This window comes from Buceros rhinoceros, unplaced genomic scaffold, assembly GCF_000710305.1.
Source record: "Buceros rhinoceros silvestris isolate BGI_N320 unplaced genomic scaffold, ASM71030v1 scaffold32738, whole genome shotgun sequence".
Classification (NCBI taxonomy): Eukaryota; Metazoa; Chordata; class Aves; order Bucerotiformes; family Bucerotidae; genus Buceros; species Buceros rhinoceros.
The window spans coordinates 14,528-36,305 of NW_010425742.1; the positions used below are offsets into that span (position 1 = coordinate 14,528).

Consider the following 21,778-nt stretch of genomic DNA (forward strand, 5'->3'; position numbering starts at 1 on the left):
AGCTAACAAGAATCAGGATCTCAGACAGTACATCAAAGCCTCTTCTCTCCACCAGCGATTCTTTTCCAATGCAGTTTTTTAGATCTTAATATTGCAGCCAAAATGGGCTGTGTTCCCGCAGAAGACTGAAGGCGACAAAAATAGTTCTAATGCTGGGCAAACGTGTAACAATAACCAAATAACCAAACACAGGTAAGATATTTACCTTGAAGAAAAACCCCACACCAGACTTCTGATCACCTTCGCTCATTATATCTGCAGAGCTGTCCTGGTTTTCAAGCTCTCCTTCATCTGGAGCTTTTAAGTCAGACAAGTCCACTTCGATGAGATTAGCCTTGCTCCTCAGTGGCTCATCCACTGGGACATTTTCTTTTCCTGAGCCATCAGAAGAATTCAACCCTGTTTCTTTGAAGCTGCTCACCTCGTTGTTCATTTCAGAAATAATATTTGCATCTTTGGAGGTGGAGAGAACAAGTGCCCGTTGGTTGCTCTCATCATGAAGTCTATAGGTGTCAAAGAAACATTTCTCTTGAGAACCATTCCCAATATCAGGACTGCTTTCCAAGCTGATTTCTGTTGGTGTCTTTGCCAAGCTGTTGGATGGAAATGGTCTTAAATGTGGTAAGGTTTCTAGACTTTGTGTCGGGGTTTTAACACGTGTTGAATTTTGTTGTCTGTCTTTAGTGACTTTCAGATCAGCTGGTCTTCCTGATCGAGGAGTCCTTCCTTGACCAAACCGAGGTGGTTTACGAAGACTGTTCATTCCAGTTGGGGACAGGGGCTCCACAAAATGAATTGATGGTTTTACCTTTTGGTCCTGAGAGTTACTTCTGCTTCCTGGTGATGGCACTGATGGAGATTTCATAAGCAGTTCCTGCTGCTGAGAAATCTTTAATATGGCCTGCTGAAGGGTACTGATTGTTTCGTTTAGTTTCTCAATAGAAAGATCACATTCATTTATATCCACTTCGGTAACATTGTCTTCTAGGAGAGCCACAGAAATAATCTTACTTTTTTCCAAATCATGTAGAGCAGCAGAGTCTTTTGGTCTGTGCTGCTCAGCAAACACCAGGCTCTCTTGCATTTTTGCTTTTGTTACTTCTTGAGCATCATTAAGCATTTCTTCTCTCTCCTCCTCTTTCACAAGAAACTCCTCAGATTTGGAACCCAATGAAACTTCATCTAAGTCCTCACCATTGTGCTGAGAATATTCTTTTGCAAAATGTTCTGGTTTAAGAGGTTGTGGAACGTCAGGAGATTTCCCTTTTTTAACAACATGCAGGAAAGCTGCCTTGCCCAATTTTAGTCGCTGCCTTGCTGATAAGGCTTCCATCTTCTTCTTCTGCGCTTCTATTGCCCTGCGTTTCTCTTCCAACTGCATATGAAGCTGCACCAGTTCAGAAGCTAAAAGATTAACGTTATCTTTATTTTGTCTGTTGGGGCTTTGCTCTCTCTTTTGCTTCCAGGTGGTGAGTGGTGCCGGGCAGCTTTCTGAGCCATCTGGTGTGGTCTTCTGTGAACTACTTGTGCTGGACTTTGTTTCATAGCTATTAAGCCTCTGAAGCTTTCGTTCTGCGAAATTGGTCATTCGGACGCTCCCACTAGCCATGGACACGCTACTAACTTGAGAAATTGTACTCAAACACGGGCTGGAACGTCCACTAGCATCATCCTTATCTTCATGTTCTTTTACTTTCATATCTTCTTGTAACTTTGCAGATTCTTCCTCACCAATGTATTTAGCGACTATAGGATGGCCATCTATGACTACCAAGTCCTGCTCAGCATCTTCCATGTCTAAGAGATCTGAATCAGAGTCCTGTCTCACCATAGTCCATGTAGTATCCGCAACATGCGAATTGAGACTTCTCACGTAACTTGCATTGACTTTACTTGCTATGTCATCATCAGATTTAGCAGCGTGAAGAAAAAACCCTCCTGTGGACAGCTCCTGAGCGGAAGGGTCTAAACTGCTACTAGCCAAAGGTCTGGAAGCTTCTAAACCCGCCTCCAGCAGTGCCACCGAATCTGTAGTACTAGGATCTGCAACTGGAGTGAAATCAGAACTAGCAATTGGAGTAAAAGTCCTATTGAGGTCATGCTCACCATGACTGCTGCTTGTTTTCTTGCGGATCAAAGGCAAGTGTCCCTCAGTTAATCTCTTTGTTACAAAACTCCTTTGTTTCCCCTCCCCACATTCATCCTCTTTATTGATTATCTGTTTCTCCTTTGCTGGTTTTAGCACCGCAGGCATTAAAGGCTCCAAGTAAAAACTGTCTGGTTTGCTTTCTGAAGTCTCGCTATTTGTTTTCGGAGACCATGCAGTTGCCACTATGCTGGGCACCCTGGCTGATGCGTTCTGCAAGTCAAGATCGCCACGGCTTGGCCTTTCTTCAGGTCTGATTATTGCAATAAGCTCTTCATCTTCATCCTCCATTTCAACATTGTTCAGCAAGCTCTTCCCGTTGGTTTTCACTGCTGGAGGATGGGGCTGATTTTTCGGAGTTACATTAACAATGTTTGAAGCCAGGCTGTCTTTGCTGATGGATCTAGCCAGACTAATGCTGTCACCAGACCCAGGGTCCACATCACTACTGGCAGAATGATGAAGAGCAAATGGTGTTGGCTGAGACAGAGGTCTGGAAAAGATAAGAACAGTCTGCTGACACTTCAGCACAAAAAAATTGCCATTTGTTGAATTAAGGACCATGACACGGACAGCTAAAATTTTTGCTCCATTTGAAAAATGTCTCCTGTGTCAAAAGCGATTAGGAATATTAAATAGCAACCTCAGACATCTTCAGTGTGTACTGAAAATCATGTTTAAAGCAAATGCAACCCTAAAATCACTCATCTCTGAAAATGTAAAAGAAGACAAAATGAAGTGACTGAGTCCAGCTGTAAGCAAGTGACACCCCTTTACCGTAATGAAACTGTCACAGTGTCCTCTCACTAAACACTATGGTAATATTTCAGTGCATCAGTTACCTGGGCTTCCTCTCTGGCCACGCAAGAACTGAACCTCGTGGCTGCCCGTCCACACGGGTCAGAGAATTAGAACGATGCCGTTGACCTGAAATATTTTTTAAAAGGTTAATGGTTTAGAAATGGTCTTTAAATGAGCACTTTTACTTTATCTAATAGCAAACATAATAAACTCCTTCACCAAGAGATGGCAGCACAAACCAATTCGCTGAAACACCAACAAGACAGACAGACAAACAGAGAGACAGACAAAACCTGAAAAAAATACAGTGAAAAGTTCCACATATATAGCAAAAAACCCCTTGCTGCATGTTATTAGCGCCTAAGGATCTGGAATGTTGGGCTGGCAGCTTAGCTGATAAATGAAAAGAAGTTCTGAGCATATCTGGCTAAGTACAAAACCTAGATTTTCAGTAATTAAAAACTTGTTTAGGCAAACTATGTCAGTTCTACAGCGAGTTTGCTATTCCGGATGACAATCTTACTTCCTAAGACTTTTGCTAGAATTATGAACATTTGACAAGAGGCTTTTTCCTTTCTTTTAGTTTTTTTTAAACGCAGTAACTTCCTTAAAAGATCTTTAAAATCTTCTAATGCAAAGAAAGATGCTTCACTCAAACCGAACATGCTTCCAACTTGGCTGCCTGCAGTTTAATTCCATTTTAGACCATTCTCGTATATGAACTTGTATTTTTATTCACTACCATATCGACATTAATGGCCCTTGACTGTTGAAATGGAAATTCCAGGCAGACTTACCAGGGCTATCTTCTCCCTGTAAAGATTTTTGCTGCTTTTGTCTCAGAGGGAGCAGTGGATGGGAAGGGCTGAAGGCAGGGCTTCCTCCTTTGCCACTAATTCAGAAAAGCAAAAATTCATTAGTACGAGAATGAGAGAAATGATACAGCTGTGATGTTACACTGGTAATAGTTACCCCCAGATTTTTAAAAATACAGTAATATACCATTAATTTAGAAAAAGTTACTTAAAGAGAAGGTTTTCCCAAGTAACAATACAAAAGTAATGTCCCTACCTGAAATCAAACTGTTTTAAGTTTCTAAACAACAACTCAAATTCACTCCACGTGGAGCAAAATCAGAACATTTAGCAGCAGAAATTCCCAGATTATCCAAATGGAAGCATAACGTGAAGATTAGTCCAAACACAACGAGAACAGACTCACAGATAGTCAGGCTCCTCAGAGTGCAGGTAGTATCTGCTGCAAGCCTCAGGGCCTGCCTGAGCGGCAGGCTGCAGGTCTGCTGGAGCTGTGCTGGCAGGGCTGGCCATGAAACTGCGCTTGGTTGCGTTGGAAATGGGAACGGGTGGGCGACTGCTCTTCTGCTGCAGCACTGTTTTAACTGTGCAGATATTGGTAATGTTAACGCAACTTGTACCAGCCATCAAAAACAACCAAACAGAACAGGGAGTTTCCAGAGTGCAGTACACAAGAAAGAAAACTTTCTGGCACGATACTAAAATGAAACCTGAAGGAATACTCTGTATTTAAAATATGTATCTCACAGAGACCTCATAGGAAAGGAAATGGTAAGTAAATAATCACTGGGACTAGGGAAAAATTATCTCCTCATCTCCTTCTAAAAGCTAGAACTCAAGTGGATCTAGGATTAACTTTCCTTCCATTTTCACTGCTTTCAGAGATCCCCCAAGCAGAAAGTTTGGGTAGAAACAAAACTCTGAAGGAAACACCACTGTGCAAGTTTCCTTGTAATGTAAGGATTTCAAACAACACACCAACATTTGTCAAGTCAAACACTCACCATCTTTTATTTCCTGAATATCTCTTGGTTGTACAAAGTCTGGCTTGACATTCTCAAACCACCAGAAGAGTTCCGCAATGAATACCATGACGTTAGGCTGCAACAGGAAAACAGAAGAAACATGCCTCACAATGATAAAACACTTAAGAGTTAGCCACGTTTTATTTAAAAATCGATCCTTCATTCTGTTTCTTACCTTTAAAACCAAAGGAGCATATAGCATGTCCTCCAATGTGAGGTAAAAGCATTTGTTCAGATACTCATTCGAGAATTCTCTCAGAAGCTGGATGTTATAGAGGCTGTCTGCAATTGAGGTTACCTCCTTCAAACAGATATCTAGATGGGGGAGAAAGTTCCAACACTGTTCCAATGTATTAACCTTCCAGCCACAACTAACAGAAACACCACGTACAGGAACTACACGGGCTGCTTAGACACCACCATTTAATATTTATTGGCTACAAGTGACATTCCTCTACCCATCAAAATCCAGGGGGACAGGAAAAGGAGGAAGAAAACCACAGATAGAGCAGTATCAGCTTTGCAGCTGGAAGGAGAACTCCTGTTTGATACGCCAGAGAGTGACAATTGCTGAAAACCAGGAGAAACTATTTTAAAACCTAGATTGTAAAGTGTCAAATTACATAATTACAGAACATGAGAATTATCAGTGAATACCAGGGGACATGCATTCCTTTTTTATGTTCCGTTGAAACCAAGCTCAGTCTTGGAGCAAGGAAAGGCAAATCACCTGGCCCTGTAACAGAATGGATTGTTTTGCAGGTCTGAATGCACAGAGCAGAGCCTTCTAAACACAGTAAGGAAAAAACCAAAATCAAAGAGAGGTTATTTTTCAAACACACTGATGCAGATTCCACATGTGACCTGACTCTTCCCTCGCTGGAGTGCATTGCCTATTGGATGTATCGCATTTTCCTTTGATAATGTATTTCTAGTTCAACTTTCAATGACTGAAGACATTTTCTTTTATTTTTTTTTTTTTAGAAACCTCTATTACATACCATCTAGCTTCATTTGCTCCGGACAATAATAATGTATCACAGCTAGAAGAGCAGCACCATCGCTGCAGTCCTTCATCAAATCCTCAAGCAAAGGAAAGTACGGTAATTGCCTGCTTGAAAGATGGTCTCTTCGGTAACGCACCTAACAAAAGAAAACAGGTGTTCACGTGATGCTAACAAAAAGAAAAATAAAATTACAACTGGAATTTTTGTAAAGCACTGAAAACTCTTTACGGTGGATCCTTTATAGCATTCTGCTCTGAGTCAAAACCCTCTCAGGGTTATACTTTTCTCTCAATGGAAGCCAATTCTGAAGAATATGGTGCTTCCCTCTTAATCGTCCTCCTCACATCTGGAAGCAATCTGTGCTGCTGGACTCCTAGATTCATTCACACACTTGAACTTCTTACAAGCAATTTAAGTCAAAATCCTTCCACAGAGATGCATGAATGCAGCAGATCCAAAGAAAGAGATGAGGTAACTACATGAGAACACTGAAAGCTTGGGAGAAACAAATCAAAACCAAAACACAGCAAAAAATAATCCAGATGAGCCAGGGACTTCTCATACATGATTGACATTCACAGGCTTGCCACTGTGTCCACAGATAGCAAAGCTCTCTCAGAGAGATTCAGAACTTGTCTAGCAAGCCAGCACACAACACTAACGTCGTGCAAAAGAAACAACACGGCTTTTTCCAAAGTGGTCAGTGAGAGGAGCATGGGGTCTGCTACAGCAGCAGCAAAACTCTCCTGGATTTCACTACCCATCAGTGTCGAACTCCTGCAAACCACCCGCTGGCCCTCACATCGTTTGGAGCGTGGCTGAAGAGCGGCTAGAGCCAGTCAACCACAGAACAAATCTTGGCATTGCTTCTTGCAGGCTTTGCAAGAGAAGTTTTAGTGCCGATATTTGCTAGAGCATCCACACGCTACTAGACGAGAAGCCTGGAGCTATGCGTGAGCAGCAAAGTGATGGGGCAAGCGGGAGAGGAATACGCTACAGAGCCCGGCAGAGACACCTTCCAGTGCTGGGAAAAGGCTCCTTGTACACTTCAGTGCAGTAATACCACTTAGCGTGTAACTGCCTATCTGGAGCACCGTGCTGGCCTAACACACAGCTATACATCCAGCAGAGGAAAGCTGGATTTTAATGATGATATCACACATTTTCCAAGGGAACTTGGGAAAGCTCTCTACACGCACGCGCACACACACACTCACACGTGTCAGTTTAGGATGGCACAGGCTGAGGAAAAATCCTGCTCGAAGATCAGTTATACTCATAGTACTAACCATCAGTTTCATTTATTCATTTTGCATGCATATTAACATCTGAAGTCTTCCTGGCAAAGGTGAGTAATTCTAGGAGTATCTCGATATGCTATTTTTCCTGCCCTTTTACCAGGTGTAAATTGTGTTGTGTTTTTTTTTTTTTTTTTTTTTTTTTTTTTTTTTTTTTTTTTCCCCAGCCTGGAGCAGTCCACAAATATGTAACGGAATGTGAATCATACTGTACCACACGAGCATATTCCACTGGTTCCAGCATGCAGTGCGAGACAGCATGCATCAGATCAGGCTTACACAAAAAGAAACACGAGATACACGACGGTGATTATTCCAAAACGAAAATCAAATCAAATGCATTAGCAACATCCATTATGCACTGGAAGTGTGGTCATTAAATCTCATAAAGTAAGTATGAACACTAAGGTGAACTGGTTAGCTTAAACGGCTCATCACTTATCCACTTAGTCAAAGTACGCAGAGTAAAGCCAAACTTCAGAAATTTCTTTTTAAACTTAAATTCCTCCTGCATTTAGATGCAAACATTTCCTTTCCAATAGGCTTAAATAGAATTTAAACGAACTACACTCAACACTGAGAACTAAAGTCTATAAGAATTCCTTGTTTATTTTAGCTTTAGTGAAAAAATCCACATATTTATCAAAGAGGGTTTTTATGGATTCAATTCTTTATTATTTGCTCAACTATTATTCTCTTAACCATTCAGTCCTTTATACTGAGAAATTTTGAATTCTTTCTTGTATTCTAAGCCAAGTTTTGTGGTTTGTTCCCCCCCAGCCTATGCATACAATTAATGACATCTGTATGCACTGCATGCAGAAAGAGAGATAGATCTCCATGACAGAAGTGACACAGTGTGAGAGCTCCTATGGAGACTGCAAAATCTGTCAATAAACCAGTGTAATCTAAGGGGTACTGGACTAGCAGCAACATAACCTCTATTTACTCCTTCCTTTACCACCAGCTGCAAGTAATTTTTTTCTGTTCTCACCCAGTTATCTCTAAACAAAACCTAAACCTACCTGACTTCCTCGAAAGACTATCAAGTGATTGCCTCAAACACGGGTGTGATCTTTGAGCTGGAACGTAAGCGATCAGCACCAGGTCAATTCTCCATTACGTACTGGCAGGAGAAGAGGGCTCTGTCACAGAGTCTATCAGCCTGCAGGGCCCTGCTCAAACTTCCTTTCTTTCAGATATATCAAGTTTTCACTGCTGCCCATACATTTGGTTCAAACAAATAAAGGATTATAGGGCAGAGTGGGACTGAGCTCTCTGTGGAAAAGCAGGGGACAGGTTACCGTCCCATCACGCAGCCTTTTCCCAGTGCACCGCTCTCTGGAACTTGCAACCAAGACAACAGCTCTCATCTTCCCAGAGAGAAAATAGAAACCACCAAAGCCAGTAAGCAGAGGAGAAAGAGTACTGAGGCTAAGGGAAGCAAAGGAACAAAGAAAAACCTCTGCGAGTTGAAATAAACCCAGGAAAGAATGCAGGCTTGTATACCAGAAGTACAATTTTATTATTTTTTTCTATATAATGGAATTGATATTCCATTCCCACACTTTGCCATGAAGAAACTAAGTATGGAGTTCTGATATGTAAAAGCTGCCTTTGCTCCCATTATGCCGGCTTCAGTCTCATTAGTTCAATACACAATTCCAGCAGCTGTCCTAACGGCTCCAAACTGGTCTGTCAAACCCCCTAACCCCCTTCCCAGTGACTAACGGTGCTCTGGCTTTGGCAGATTTACAAACCTGCACGAGCACAGGGCAAGAGTGTTGTGTGATGACTGTCTGTAAACATCTGACCATGGATTTGAAGATGAAGCAACCGTTTAAACCAACCAGCTTTTACATCAACTTAGTGCTGTGATCAATCGCCTGCTTACAACTAAATAGCAAACACAACCACTCCCACTGCTGTTCACTTTCTCGTTTTCTGCTGCTACTCCACACCCCTCCCTCCTGCGCTGTGGAAACCCTTTCGAAACGCTGTGGAGTGACTATGCTATATGCTGTACAGTATGCAAACATCATGTTATGAAAACTAAGCCTGATGATCCAGAAGGTTACACAGTGGTGTGTTTCAAAGACGGGCTAAGCAGCGTTGTAATGGAAGCAAACACTCTGAAGAAGTTTAAAAAGCCATGGTTTTGTGGATGACAACTGGTGAAAAGTAGTTCACTTACAGGTACTAATTTCCAATACCATTTGGAAGGAGACTGCTCAGGAAGCAAGGAAAGGAACGTGGGAATAGGAAAGGAACATCAGCAAGGCAAGTTAAAAGCAGTAATAGTTAAATGCACTTCAGCAATAAACACTTTCATACTTTAGAGGGGTTGGAGCCCAGAAATTTACATTGAAAAATATTAAAATAAGACCCAAAAATCAACAGAGACTCCAATAGTTAAAGGGATCCTTCAGACCACATCAATTAAACAGCTCTTTAGCTCCTTATCATTCAAGGATATTATTTTACAGAAGAAGCACATCAAAAAGCTTTGCCACTCATGAAAGTTAAACAATGGTGCTTTGTTCGTATACCACAATTTTATCCCCTTTGCGCAGCAATGCCAATTTGAGGCAAGAATTTAGCAGTTTTTCTTAAGGCTTTCTTAAACCAGAAACGACGAGCTTAGATAGCTGATCCACTTCAGGTCTGAAAAAGTTCCATTCTGTGCTCTCCAGAAATGAAAGTGCGCTCTGTTTTGCAATGTTAGTGCATCGTGTTATAATTTCAAGGGAAAAAGGTGGAAAAAACTACGAACACACACATAAACCGTTTGAATGCCAAGAGTATGCTTGCTAGCTAGAACCTGAATATGCATTAGACAATTAACCCATGAGAAATGAATATGCCCCAAGAGCTTCCAAAATATATAACATATATTTTGTGCTGTGAAAGCTGAGTAATATTAAAGTTGATACAAGTTATTTTAAGTTGAAACACGTTATTTTAGTCCAACTGAAACTTGACAGAAAGTCAGAAGGTACCAGTGGCCATGAAAGTTAAGGAAGGGCACTGACGACAGAATGCATGCACAAAACCTCAGGAGTTTCAAGGACTGGATGCCTCACTTCTCTGACGAAGAAAATACTGAGATGCTTGTATTAAAATCCATCAATAGCAACAGACAAAATCACACACCTGAAGACAACTTTGGTTTACCTTTTGGTGCCCTGGACTTTCCATTAGTTGTTGTTTTAATTTAATCTCTTTCTCTGTTATCTCTCTCATTTTAAGGTTCACCTAGAAGGGCATAGCATAGAAAAGATATTAAATTACATCCAAATATATGTTTCCACAAGCCAAGTTTCCTTCTTCCTCCCCTTATTTAATGGCCAATCCATTCCATTCCACAAACACAGATGTTCATAGAATAACGTGCTACAACGGTTTTCAAGTCTCTTCTTAGCAGTAGCTACAATCACAACAAGGGAATCCTGGGATTACAGAGGAGTATCTCTCTTTGGAGTGGGACTCTTGTCACTGGAAAGGGTTTTGATAGCTTAACTTCAGTTTTAGTTTTTCTGTTAACTGTATCTAAACCAGGCAGAATTAAGTCTATCCAGTGATTTAACAGGAAACAATGCTCCACCTAAACCTCCCCCAATCCTCATAGCAGCTTGTCAGAAAAGAAAGAACCTGATTTCTACAGTTTTCCTAATTTACAGTTTTCCTAAACTAAATTAGGGAAATTTTAATTTTTTTTTTTTTAATTTGCCTTGAAAAATTTACCAGCTTTATTGCAGCATCCCTAGGAGAAAGAAATTGCATTTCCTTGCTAGTCTGATTCTCTTTCCTAATGTGTATTGAAACCTTGGGAAGCCAAGCAAGAAGATGAAATTAGAATATGCTGCAGTAATAAGGGAATCAAATATTATTAATAACAATGTGTGTTAGGAGGCTGTTATACCCAACTAGACTGGATCTGAGGTAACGAGTAACACCACAGTAATTAAAGCAGCTCTTCGTCTGAAGTGGAAGAGATGACAGAAATGCATGGGTAAGAAAGATGGGATGAAGATGCTCATCAGAATCTTCTTAAAAGCCTAAAAAGTAACACTAAGAAACAGGCCCGTGTTCCCCAAAGTCAGAGTTACCTTGTTAATCCAGAAAACCATTGCATCTTCCAAATCATAGGGCAGCTCTTTCGAGGCACTGAATGTAGAGAAACGCTTGACACTAGCGACCACCTTTTCAATGCTGATCATTTCTACAGTATAGGCCATCATCAGAGCATCGATCATTGCCATGTGAGAACTCTACAAGGAGGAAACAACAAGTACTGAAAAATAAAATCCTTTAAGAAAAAAAAATACAAACTATTCTAACTGTATTTAAAATGAAAAATTCCTGAGGTTAGTGACCTAGAAATTCAGAGCTCTTCACTCCATGAACTATTTTAGCTTGTGTTAAATAAAAAGCAGCTCATTAGGTGATTTAATTAAGCTAACCATTTTGATCGGAGCAGAGCCCAGCTCAGACTCAGACACAGGTGTATCATCGCTCTCCATGACGTAAATCCCTTTGCGAGACAGCGCCTGGATCACTGACTGGTGGCCCTGCAGAGCTGCCACCTGATCCCCCTTCAGAATGAGGCTGCAGACGCGGCAGTACAGCTCGCTGGACAGCAGCAGCTTGATCACGGGTGGCTTAATGTGCTCTTGCTCATACTGGTCTATGTAAAATGGGTCCTTCAGCTCCTCTGGGACGTTATCTGAAACAAGGAAGAAAAGTTTCAACAAGTGGCGCCAGTAAGGGGCACCAGTTCTAAACAAAATAACATTTTAACTGTAATTCAAAGAGCATACATAAGGGGAAAAAAATCAAGCACAAAAAATACCACGCGTAATTTGGTCTGCAGTTTCATATTGCACGGGGTTTTCAGTAGGTCTTGGTGCTTACATTTTAATTAAGCAAAGCATAAATAATTGGCTCCTGCCTTAGACACACTTCAGTGAAAATCCTGTACATCACCAGTTACCTTTCTCAAGATCCTGGAGCCCGTTCCAAGAAAGCACTTCAACAGGGACGAACGTCCCACTGTCCTCTGGCTGTTTCCTTGGATAAGACCCAGCTTAATCAGAATGAGTCGCTATCACCTCCACTGATTAGCGCGTATTCTTAGTATTTTAATTCTATTTGGAATTAAAAATCATTTACTTAGATCACAGGGTAAAATGCTCTGTGAAGCAGATGGGTAAGGTTTATATATCTTCAAAGCAAAATGTACACTACTTCAAGCAATACGCCGAACATCTGTGCACAGCAAGGAAGAAACTGCCACACTCGGTCACGAGAGGGGCCAGCTAAGCCTTCTCAAACTGAAAACGAAAACTCAGCCTCCTATTTCTTGGTTCTAAACTGCCAAAGTTCACAGAAAAACTGAAATATCTGACTAAAACCTCGCGCATTTCACAGTTTGCAAAACAACTGAGTCTTCAGTGAGCTGTCTGTTTTCTTGACAAGAAAACTATTGCAGCTTTTCAGCCTTGAAATAAAAATTGAAGCCTATGAAGCAAAATCACTCCACTTGGATTTGGATTCAACACGAATTTTAGACCAAAGCTAAAAGGAACTTCTTTTGGAATGGCACGATTTCCACAAACGGTCTCGTGATGTCATCAAACCGGACCCAGAGCCTGAGTGTAGGAAGTTACACACAAGTTAGAATTAACAACGCAGAAGCCTTCATCCCTGCACACCGCTTCTTCACCACCAGTTCTCAACCCTCAGAGACTTCTACTTCCGCTACGAGTCAGCACAGCTCCAGAGTTGGCAGGAGAGAAAGGCACCACCACCAGCTAATACTCTGCTCGCTCTGAACACGTTCCTGACGCTTCAGATCCACACACTGACAGCTGAAATACCGCCAGTGTTACCGGTTCTAAACACGAGGTGAACATCAACGGATCGCAGCACTGGGAAGTGGAAGGAAACGCTGCTGTAAGCAATGGTTTCTTGATACTATTGAAAAGACAGAAACCAAGTTAAAAATAGACAAGTCCCAAAATAAATACTGCTACTCATATTCGGTAATGGGACTGGAAGCTATTGATCTTTATAATCAATGATCTTTATAATCAATGATCTTTATATATATATCTGTTATTGCCTAGCAGCCTCAAGTGTGTTGTCTTAATAGAAGCCCGATATTTCATAATTTTCAAACATTAAAAATATCTCTCTTCTGCTATCCAGTCCCTCTGAAGATCTTCCCTCCAAGCCACTTCAACTGTTCATTTTAGATACATACATCTACAGTTAAAAGAATCATTAATTTGGCAGTGTATTTACTTTTCATTTGGCTAATTTCCAGAATAATTGAATTTAGAAAACCATTCAAAAAACTCCTTCCTATAGCCTGCTCTTGAACTGTGAGCTAAGCTGCACAGTACTTGTACGCTGCAGAGCAATTCCTGTTCATCGAGAAAAGAAACTGAGACAGAAGGTTATCAGTTACGTGAACCAGAAGGGCATCTCGCTTCAATAAAAATGTCATAAACCAGCACTGTCGTACCAGCTCCAACAGTTCCCCTCAACTCCACACCGTACTGCCCCTGCTTTTCAAAATGGAAAGAGTTTTGAAGATTAAAAATTAAGATCACCGTTTTTCCTTCATGTGACATTGAATGCTGTGCTATATAGTGTATCGACTGAAGATAGCTGGGGGAGACCAGCACTGATGCCATGTAAATAGCATTTATTAACGTGGGTGCCCATTTTTAGTGAAACAGATAGTGAATTCCAAGATTTTTAATCTTCTTAACGTTAGTCAACCTGACCTAAAATCAAAGGCTTCTGAAAGCTAATTCCATTTAATGGCCATTGCCATTTCCAGACCAAGAACTAGAGCTTCTGCTTCTAAAGACTGGGGAAAGATCCAAAAACCAAACCAAAGCAGCTCACAGGATTAACATTTTAGCTTCATTACAAGCAGCTACACCTTTAACAATCAAAGACACGCTGCTTTTTACTGAAATTCTTTGAACAGAAACAATAGAATACTAGCTCATTCAATATCCATGAAGAAGTACATAATTTCTGGTAAAAGCATTAGCACTGCTCCCGGTTTTAAAGGCTTTTTTAAAACAATTAAAAAAAATGCAAACTCTCAATGTCTGAAGTGTGAAGTAGTGAGCTGAGGGGTTTAGTCCGAACATCTGCCCTGTACCAGCTCCCCAGCCCCCCGCAGCGCAGGGTAACCGAGGTGACGGTCTGGAACCGCACTGGGGTAAGGGCTGGACAAAGAGCCCTGACCCTGCTCCAGCCCATCAGCTGCCCAGCTCGCCCGCAGCCCCCCAGACCGCTCACCTCCAGTGCTCCAGGAGCCTCTTCCACAGGCATACTGTGATTATTCCACAGACCGTAAGTACAGAGAGCCAAAGGCTTCCTCTTCAACACTAACACACCCACAGAGATACAACCTATTGCACTAGGGTCTTTACACCCACTAGTAAACCAGAACAGACGCCTGCAACGTGATGCTCAGCTTCCTCCAAGTCCACAGGGACTGTGAGACCTCCCACAAGTTTCGTTTAAACTAGCAACATTTTAATGACTTTTAAAAGCCTTTTGTAGCAACAAACGGATCTAATTCTTAGAGATGAGATTCCATGTCACAGAAATCAATATGTTAAAAAAACCCCAACAACATCTTGTATCTTGGCCACTGCTCTTTACTCCGCACGCCCAGCCAAAAGAACTCTATTCTTCTGTATTGAAGAACCCTCTAACGTCACATTTCTGATCTCCATACACTTCCTTAAGGACTGAATGGATTTGGACTGACCAGGACTAAAGACACGGGGAGGGAAGGAATAACTTCTGGTACCAGGATCACTAATTCGAATACCATCCTAAGAAGTTACTCATAAACATTAGTCCCCCCACAACTGCAACCTATTGCACCGTCATTTGCCCAGTTTTATTTTCTGCATTAGGGTATACAACACTTCTGCCAGTTAAAGAAAAGAAGCATTTTGTAACTAATTTGATGCCCTGACTAAAGGCCCACAGAAATTTTAAGATATAGAAACCACATCAAAGCTCAAGAGCACTAACATTAACTGTATTAATTCAAATGTATTTCATAACTGTACTACCCACATGGCAGGGAAACCTGTAAAGCAAAAAGGATGCTCTAGAAGCATGTAACTCTAAATGTCACCACTGCACATGTGCTGCAGGCAGTGGAATTCTCTCAAACAGGGGACCACAGCCTCCCTCGACAGCCACCAGCAGAAACCACGCTCTCACTGAGAGATACCGTCAATATTCAAAATCCACATCTGGAAGCACAGGGTAAGAGCCCTGCCTTACCTTTCACATCCCTGCTGATTATTCTGATCCGTCATATAACACCCCATGAAACACTGCAGCACCCAGGTCTGCTCAGGATCCCAAACCCCCTAAAAACGTCAACATTTTGGCAATTCCCACATTGCCAAAATCCTCTGAACCACAGTGTCAGTTTTAGAACCATTACACACCACCAAGGCTCACCTAACGCCGATTTCCATAACCTACTATAGCCACACAAGCAGGCACCGGTATCGCGACAGCTTTTCTCCCCAGTTTTTATGGCTGTGTCCCACACTTTTCACTTGCCTCACTGCAGAATGTGTCAAGAAAATGTCCCCGTCTTTCCAAGCCCCAGTTTCTACAAGGATCTTTTTCAACACCTTACTTTCATGACCTATAACTGAACTTAGAGAAATTTGTTCATTAAAACTTCTTTTGCTTCTTTGTTTTGTTGGTGGTGGTTTTTTGGTTGTTTGGGGGTTTTTATGTTTTGCTACACGTTTATGCTTCAGAATTCAGAAAAATCACCACGAAAAATTCACTTCTGAGCAATGAACTTCTAAGCTATAGCTACAAAAATTTCTGTTCCAGCAGTTTAACAATCGTACCAGAGCAAAACAAAAACAAACAATTAAGCCATGTCCTTTTTTTTTTTTTTTGCTTATAAAAAGGTCTCCAGTACCATCTTCATCCCAAAGGAAGTCACTTTTCTGTTACTATTGCTTGTTATCAAAAAGCTTGCAAATACCTTCTGGGTTCCCTAATGCGCTTTACATTGATCCCCCGGAAATGACACCACCAACTTCCACACAAGCTGTACGGTTTTAGACAAACTGAGGTCTTCGAAGAGTTAAAGCTTAAAAACTACCAGTGTTTTCATAGCAACTTAAAAGCACTGGCATGCAGCCTCATTAATTCAGTTTATTCTAAGGGTTCTATCGAGAATTGCTGCAGAATTCACCACTCTACATCAGAGTCGACCGGATCTCCTTCACACAGGGATATTAAGTAAATTTTATACCATATTACTTAGTTGCACGCAGCCGGCTTCTAATAGAGAAAAAAATGCTCATGTTTGCCGTTTCCCTCACCTAGAGAAACAAAGTAATAACATATTTTTTCAGGTTTCAGCAGCAGAAACTCTTTCAGTGTTCTCACCCCTCTGGAGAGACACCTCTTCCAGCTATTTTTATAAAAGATGGAGAACCAAAAAAATAAGCAACCATAATTTCTCAGGCAGCAATTCTTTTGGCCTGTTCCACTGTATCAATGAGTTCTAATCTCTGGAAAATCTAATCTCTGTCAGTTCCATCTATAAATCACTGTGTACAACATAGTTTACAGGATTAGGAAAATCACTCATAACAACCATCAGAGAGACAACTACCACAGCCTCACCTCTCCTTGCTTTAGGGCAGGGACCATCCCTACCACCTCACCTACAAAGCCCTGTTCAAAGACAACTACCTGATTATGATTTGGTAAAGAAAATTACAGCAATAGAAACAAATTTGACTTATCCCGAGAACTGGATACACCCCAGGTCTTATTTTACCTCCAGCAGCATGAAGAACTGGTTTCACATGGAAAGAGAGCCAAAGCACCAGGGTAAACAGAACGAAGCTTATTCAAACACTGAGCAGGATTTCGTTAGTATCAGTATCTGCTCACCAAATTATCTGGGACTGCAGGGATGGCCTTGAAGAGGCAGAACACGAGCAGAGGTTATGCATTCTTAGCAACTAAGACCACCTGCATTATAATAAAAACATTCTTTGCTGGTTCTCATTACAGAGCTGTATTATAAACTCTGTAAGTGACCTGTAAAATTACACATGAAAATTTACATACAACAGGCAGAAAAACACCGAAACCAAGCTAAAGACTTTGCATAGAGCCGGTGAGAGTGACCTCACTCTCATGACCATCTTTCGATCAAGCATAAAGCCACAAACCTGAATAAAACAGAAGAGACAAAATAATAATTACAGAATTCTTCACCCTGGTAAACTTCACGCCAGCAATAGTCAGTGTTTTATTAGAGAAACAGATGTTTAACTACTGAGTATTTGCAAAACACAAAGCTCACTTAAAAATGTTTTTACTATGGAGCTGAGAAGAAAGCTGACAAAGAACAGAACCAGGACCTCAGGGATTTCGGCAGTTTAGCCCAGGAAAAGCGCTCGCACTGCCTCTACCACCAGTAACTGTGGGTAGCTGCCACGGTGCTGTGACACCTCGTTGAACAGGGGAGTACTAAGGACCTCACAGACCAGAAAAAGCCACAAGCTGTGTTTCCTCTCCAATGTGTTACGTTAGCCCTTGGCTCTCCTGGCCGTATCTGGCCAAAGGTCTCAGGCTAATGCTAGTGTTAAGTCTGGAAACTTGGTAAAGCTCCCAGCTCCAATAAATAAATCCCACCAGGTTTGTTTTGACAAATGCAAATTTTACAAACTGTTCTGAAGAAGCAACACCATTTGTTCTGGAAAGGGCTGCACACAACCCACCTGCCCACAGCAAGCTGCAACACTGAAAAACTTCCTCGTGCTCCTTCCATATCTAAAGTTGAAGTGCGATCGTGGAACCCATCATTTCTACACAGAAATGAATGCTGTGCTAACTAAATCCTCTGCGAAATCAATTTTTTTCATCGTCATCGTCTATTTTCCCCAGTTGTACCAAACAAAATCGTCCTAGTTGTGTTCATCCTGACTGCTGCTGCTCGAGCCTGAGGGGACAGCAGTGCTGAAGGACCTGGTCCACTTCCCCCTGCTGAGCCGTGAGCCTGTTCCTGCTTGGCAATCTGGTTCATTCCACTGACTGAAGCAGCGCTCTCTCCCACGGACGACTCGTCAAGCCTCTCTAACCCTCCCACACTTGCCTCCTGTGAACTGAAGCTCCACAATCTCGGTGGCACCCTTGCTCCTTGGCCACTTAAGTTACATTATGAATTATGTTTTCATGCTGCCAGAATTCCTTCAAGTGCACATTTGGTTCTAATCAAAGTTTGCTGGTGACAAAGATAATTCTGTTCTAAGCAAACTCTATTCCCTCAAACTACTGCCTCAGCTAAATGGACTTTATAATCTTCCAAGAGTATTGAAGGTTTCCAGATGTCTGTGCACAGACTTTTAGAGTGACCCATGATAGTGCTCCCAGATTTACTTGGGGAGAAGAATGACACTGAATGGGGAATCACCTTCCTTCCCAACATCCTTCCCCTCTGCCTTCTGGAATTTGGACACACAGTTGCAAGACCTCCCTCTGGAGCCCATCTGTGACAACCGTTCAGCCCGATTTCTACACGAGGAGAGGTCTTTCTAGCAGTATTTGTGATCAAAAGAGAAGGTGGCTGTGCTCAGTCATTTGGCTACTGAAATTCTCTCTGTTCATGGCCAGAAGGGAAAAAGGAGGAATGCATCATCAAATGAAACGCAGCCGAAACTGGCACTTCAACTCCAAATTATGTGTCATGCGTGCTCCCAGGAGTTTGTTCTTGAGAAAAAAAAAAAAAAGGGTGAAGAATTTTCATACTTAGATACCGGCTTAGATGTGGAGAATTCAAATCTCCATTAGCAGTAAATAGAAAACACCGTTTCAGGCAAAGCCTGCAGCGATGAATGACTTTCAGTAACAATCCACTCTAGAATCAAACTCCCGTTTGTTGACCATGCCCTTGCTTCAGAAGCTCAGCTTTACTCAGATGACAGTGAAATCCAGGATATGCACCAGCATTTGAAAGATTAAGGCACAAAATAATGCTAATTCATATATGTTAATTTCAAATCTAACATTTCAGAAACAACTCTTTACTCAGACCTTCGAAGGCAGTTATGGAAACCCTGTCAGAGAAGAATGACTTCAGAGGCACTGTTTTAATATTATAAACAGGGCGCTTTTTTCCCCTTCATCAAACTGACCAGAACTAAGTCTAAAATGACAAAAAAGCCTCCAACACTTTTCCTCTGCCTCGTGAGATTTTTATATAACGAATTCACAACTGCTTAGTAGCTGCAACATGAACAACACCTGATATCTTCACACCAAACAAAACCCCTGAGAGATGGTGAGCAACGTATTAGTTCAAATGTTATTCAAAACGATAGTGACAGAGGAAACTTTTCTAGACCCATCTCTCCATGAATTAAAGAGGCTTACAAATTTCTAAGCATCTTGCAATGCTGTTCCAGAAGTAATGGTTACTACGTGACAACACCCTTCAGAAGCCACATCAAAAATCCAACAGAATTTCCATGGGCCATGATCCTGCAAAGACACACACACGCTCCCCAAAGCCCTTACTGACCAGAGCCAACAAACAACGCAAAACCCCAGCAAAAACACTTCTTCCTGCCATTCACGGCATTTAACTACTATTAAACATAATCTGGACAAACCGAAACACAAGAGGAAAAACTGGCAAATACTGCTACAGCTCGCATCACTGGCACCACAAACTGGGGGTTTCTTTTTAGTTTGGAGTCCGAGAAAAGCCAAATACTTACTCAATACAAGTCCACATTGTCAGGTGCATTAACGGACTTGCTGTTAACTGGTCCAAGACATCCAGACCCAAAGTTCTGGAGCCCCAGAAGACGCTACCAAGAAAGACGAGGACATAAAGCCTTCTCCGCAGCGCAGGAGCCCTGCCAGTCAGTTCCAGTTCAGGATTAGCTTTCTTTAGGAACAAAGTCATAATATAAATAGTGTGCCTCCACGTTTGGAAACCCCGTTTTATCTCTGATCGCTAAAAAGTCTTCAGGAAACCTTACAAACAATTCCAGCAACTGGAAAACATTTACATAAGGAAATGCCTGTTCAGTTCTTTTAAGTTATCAGTGTTTTAGTAACACCCTCCCAAAATTCCCACATTTTTTAAGCATCATCTGACAAACAGGGTTTTTTTGTCTCTTGTTCCTTGTAATGAAATACTTTCGCTACTATTAAACATTATAAAAGCATTATTTTCTATTTTCTCCGCAATCATTAAGACGACAACACTGACAGACCTGGAAATACTAAAAAAGAAAAATAATTCAGAAAAATATTCCAACAAGGATTACTATTTAACTGCAGGAATGGACCGCTTTTCCTCAGCCTTGTCTCAAAGTAAGCTAGTGCTAATCCACTAAGCATATTATGAGTTTGGCGAATTAGACTTAGATTAACAGGGCTACCTCATTTTCCAAAACAAGATTCTGTGCATGCTTCTATTATACGTTTTGATCTGAATAAACAAACCTCACAAACACTTCATCATATTTCTTCACAATGAAGCTATTTAAACTCCAGATGTATCTAGCAACCGTATTTCAGAAGAGACAGATCTAGTTCAAAACAAAAAAGCCAATTTCAAAAGAAGCAGGAAAACACTGTAGGAATTATTCTCCAAGAATCTTTATTTTTCCATGTTTGACTGAAAAGGTCTGTGACAACGAAAGGGGAAGGAGAACCCCTCTTATCACCAAGAGCACGCTGTTTAATGTCTCACAATGCAAACCACACCTGCTCATTCCACACTTCTTTTACATCAAAGAATGTCGCTGATCATAACTGGATTGCTTTTTTGGTCTAGAAACCAAAACCACAATCTGACCAAAAAAAAAAAGTCTTGACTGAGCATACCAAGGGAACCAAGGTGCCAGCATCCGTGGGCCAAGATGACTAGACAAGGAAGCACACTAAAGCCTCCGCAGCCTGGAGGGACTCGGGGCCTGCAAGTAGCGCCATGGAGGTCTGTGGGAGGAAGTCTGCTTAGCTAAAATGAGGATTTAAACATTCTGAGGGAAGCGCTCTTCACAAGCACCGTCTGTGGGTGCTCACTAGCAGGTTTGCTGATTCAGGGCATCTCCTGTCAAAGCTACCAGGAACTATATAATATTACAAGAGAACGAACCATCATATTACTGATATTTTAAACAAAGGTGATTTAAACCCAATCTAATGACTTCTGGAATGGCAGCGGAGACAGAAAAAGCAAGAACAAAACCAAGAATGACTTCTTGATAGAAGTGATCTTACCTATTCCGTAGGCTTTAGCACAGATCCATTGTAGATTAGCAGCTATTTTTGCTCTGGCTGAATCATAGAGCTCCAAAGGGACAATCTCAACCGCACTATCTGTCAGGGCATCCATTTTTCTTCTGGTACTCTCTCCACCCGCACAAACATCAACATCCACCATCTAAAACAAAAAACAGCGGGACTTTTACACAAGCAATCACATTTTTAGAAGGGCCCCGGCACGGAGCTGGCTGCACGGATGGGCAGCACGACGCCAGGCACAATACGGCGGGCTGAACACCACAGGCCCGACAGCCTTCGGGATTTGCATCGGAACGGCTCATTTAGCAATTTAAAATCCACTCGGAAA

At 41.6% G+C, this 21,778-nt stretch overlaps 1 protein-coding gene across 1 annotated transcript in view; it reads right to left on the reverse strand.

Annotated features, from left to right (window-relative positions):
* CAMSAP1 (calmodulin regulated spectrin-associated protein 1) overlaps positions 1-21,589 on the reverse strand; it is a 25,016-nt gene extending 3,427 nt beyond the window's left edge. Inside the window, exons 1-11 of the mRNA XM_010141258.1 lie at positions 21,427-21,589; positions 11,556-11,818; positions 11,202-11,363; positions 10,267-10,347; positions 5,789-5,930; positions 4,963-5,102; positions 4,767-4,863; positions 4,169-4,346; positions 3,745-3,839; positions 2,989-3,073; positions 206-2,639 (exon numbers count right to left, since the gene is read on the reverse strand). Of these exons, the coding sequence (XP_010139560.1) occupies positions 206-2,639; positions 2,989-3,073; positions 3,745-3,839; positions 4,169-4,346; positions 4,767-4,863; positions 4,963-5,102; positions 5,789-5,930; positions 10,267-10,347; positions 11,202-11,363; positions 11,556-11,818; positions 21,427-21,589 (3,840 nt within the window). The remainder of the gene's footprint in view (positions 1-205; positions 2,640-2,988; positions 3,074-3,744; positions 3,840-4,168; positions 4,347-4,766; positions 4,864-4,962; positions 5,103-5,788; positions 5,931-10,266; positions 10,348-11,201; positions 11,364-11,555; positions 11,819-21,426) is intronic.
* Positions 21,590-21,778: the final 189 nt, after the last annotated feature.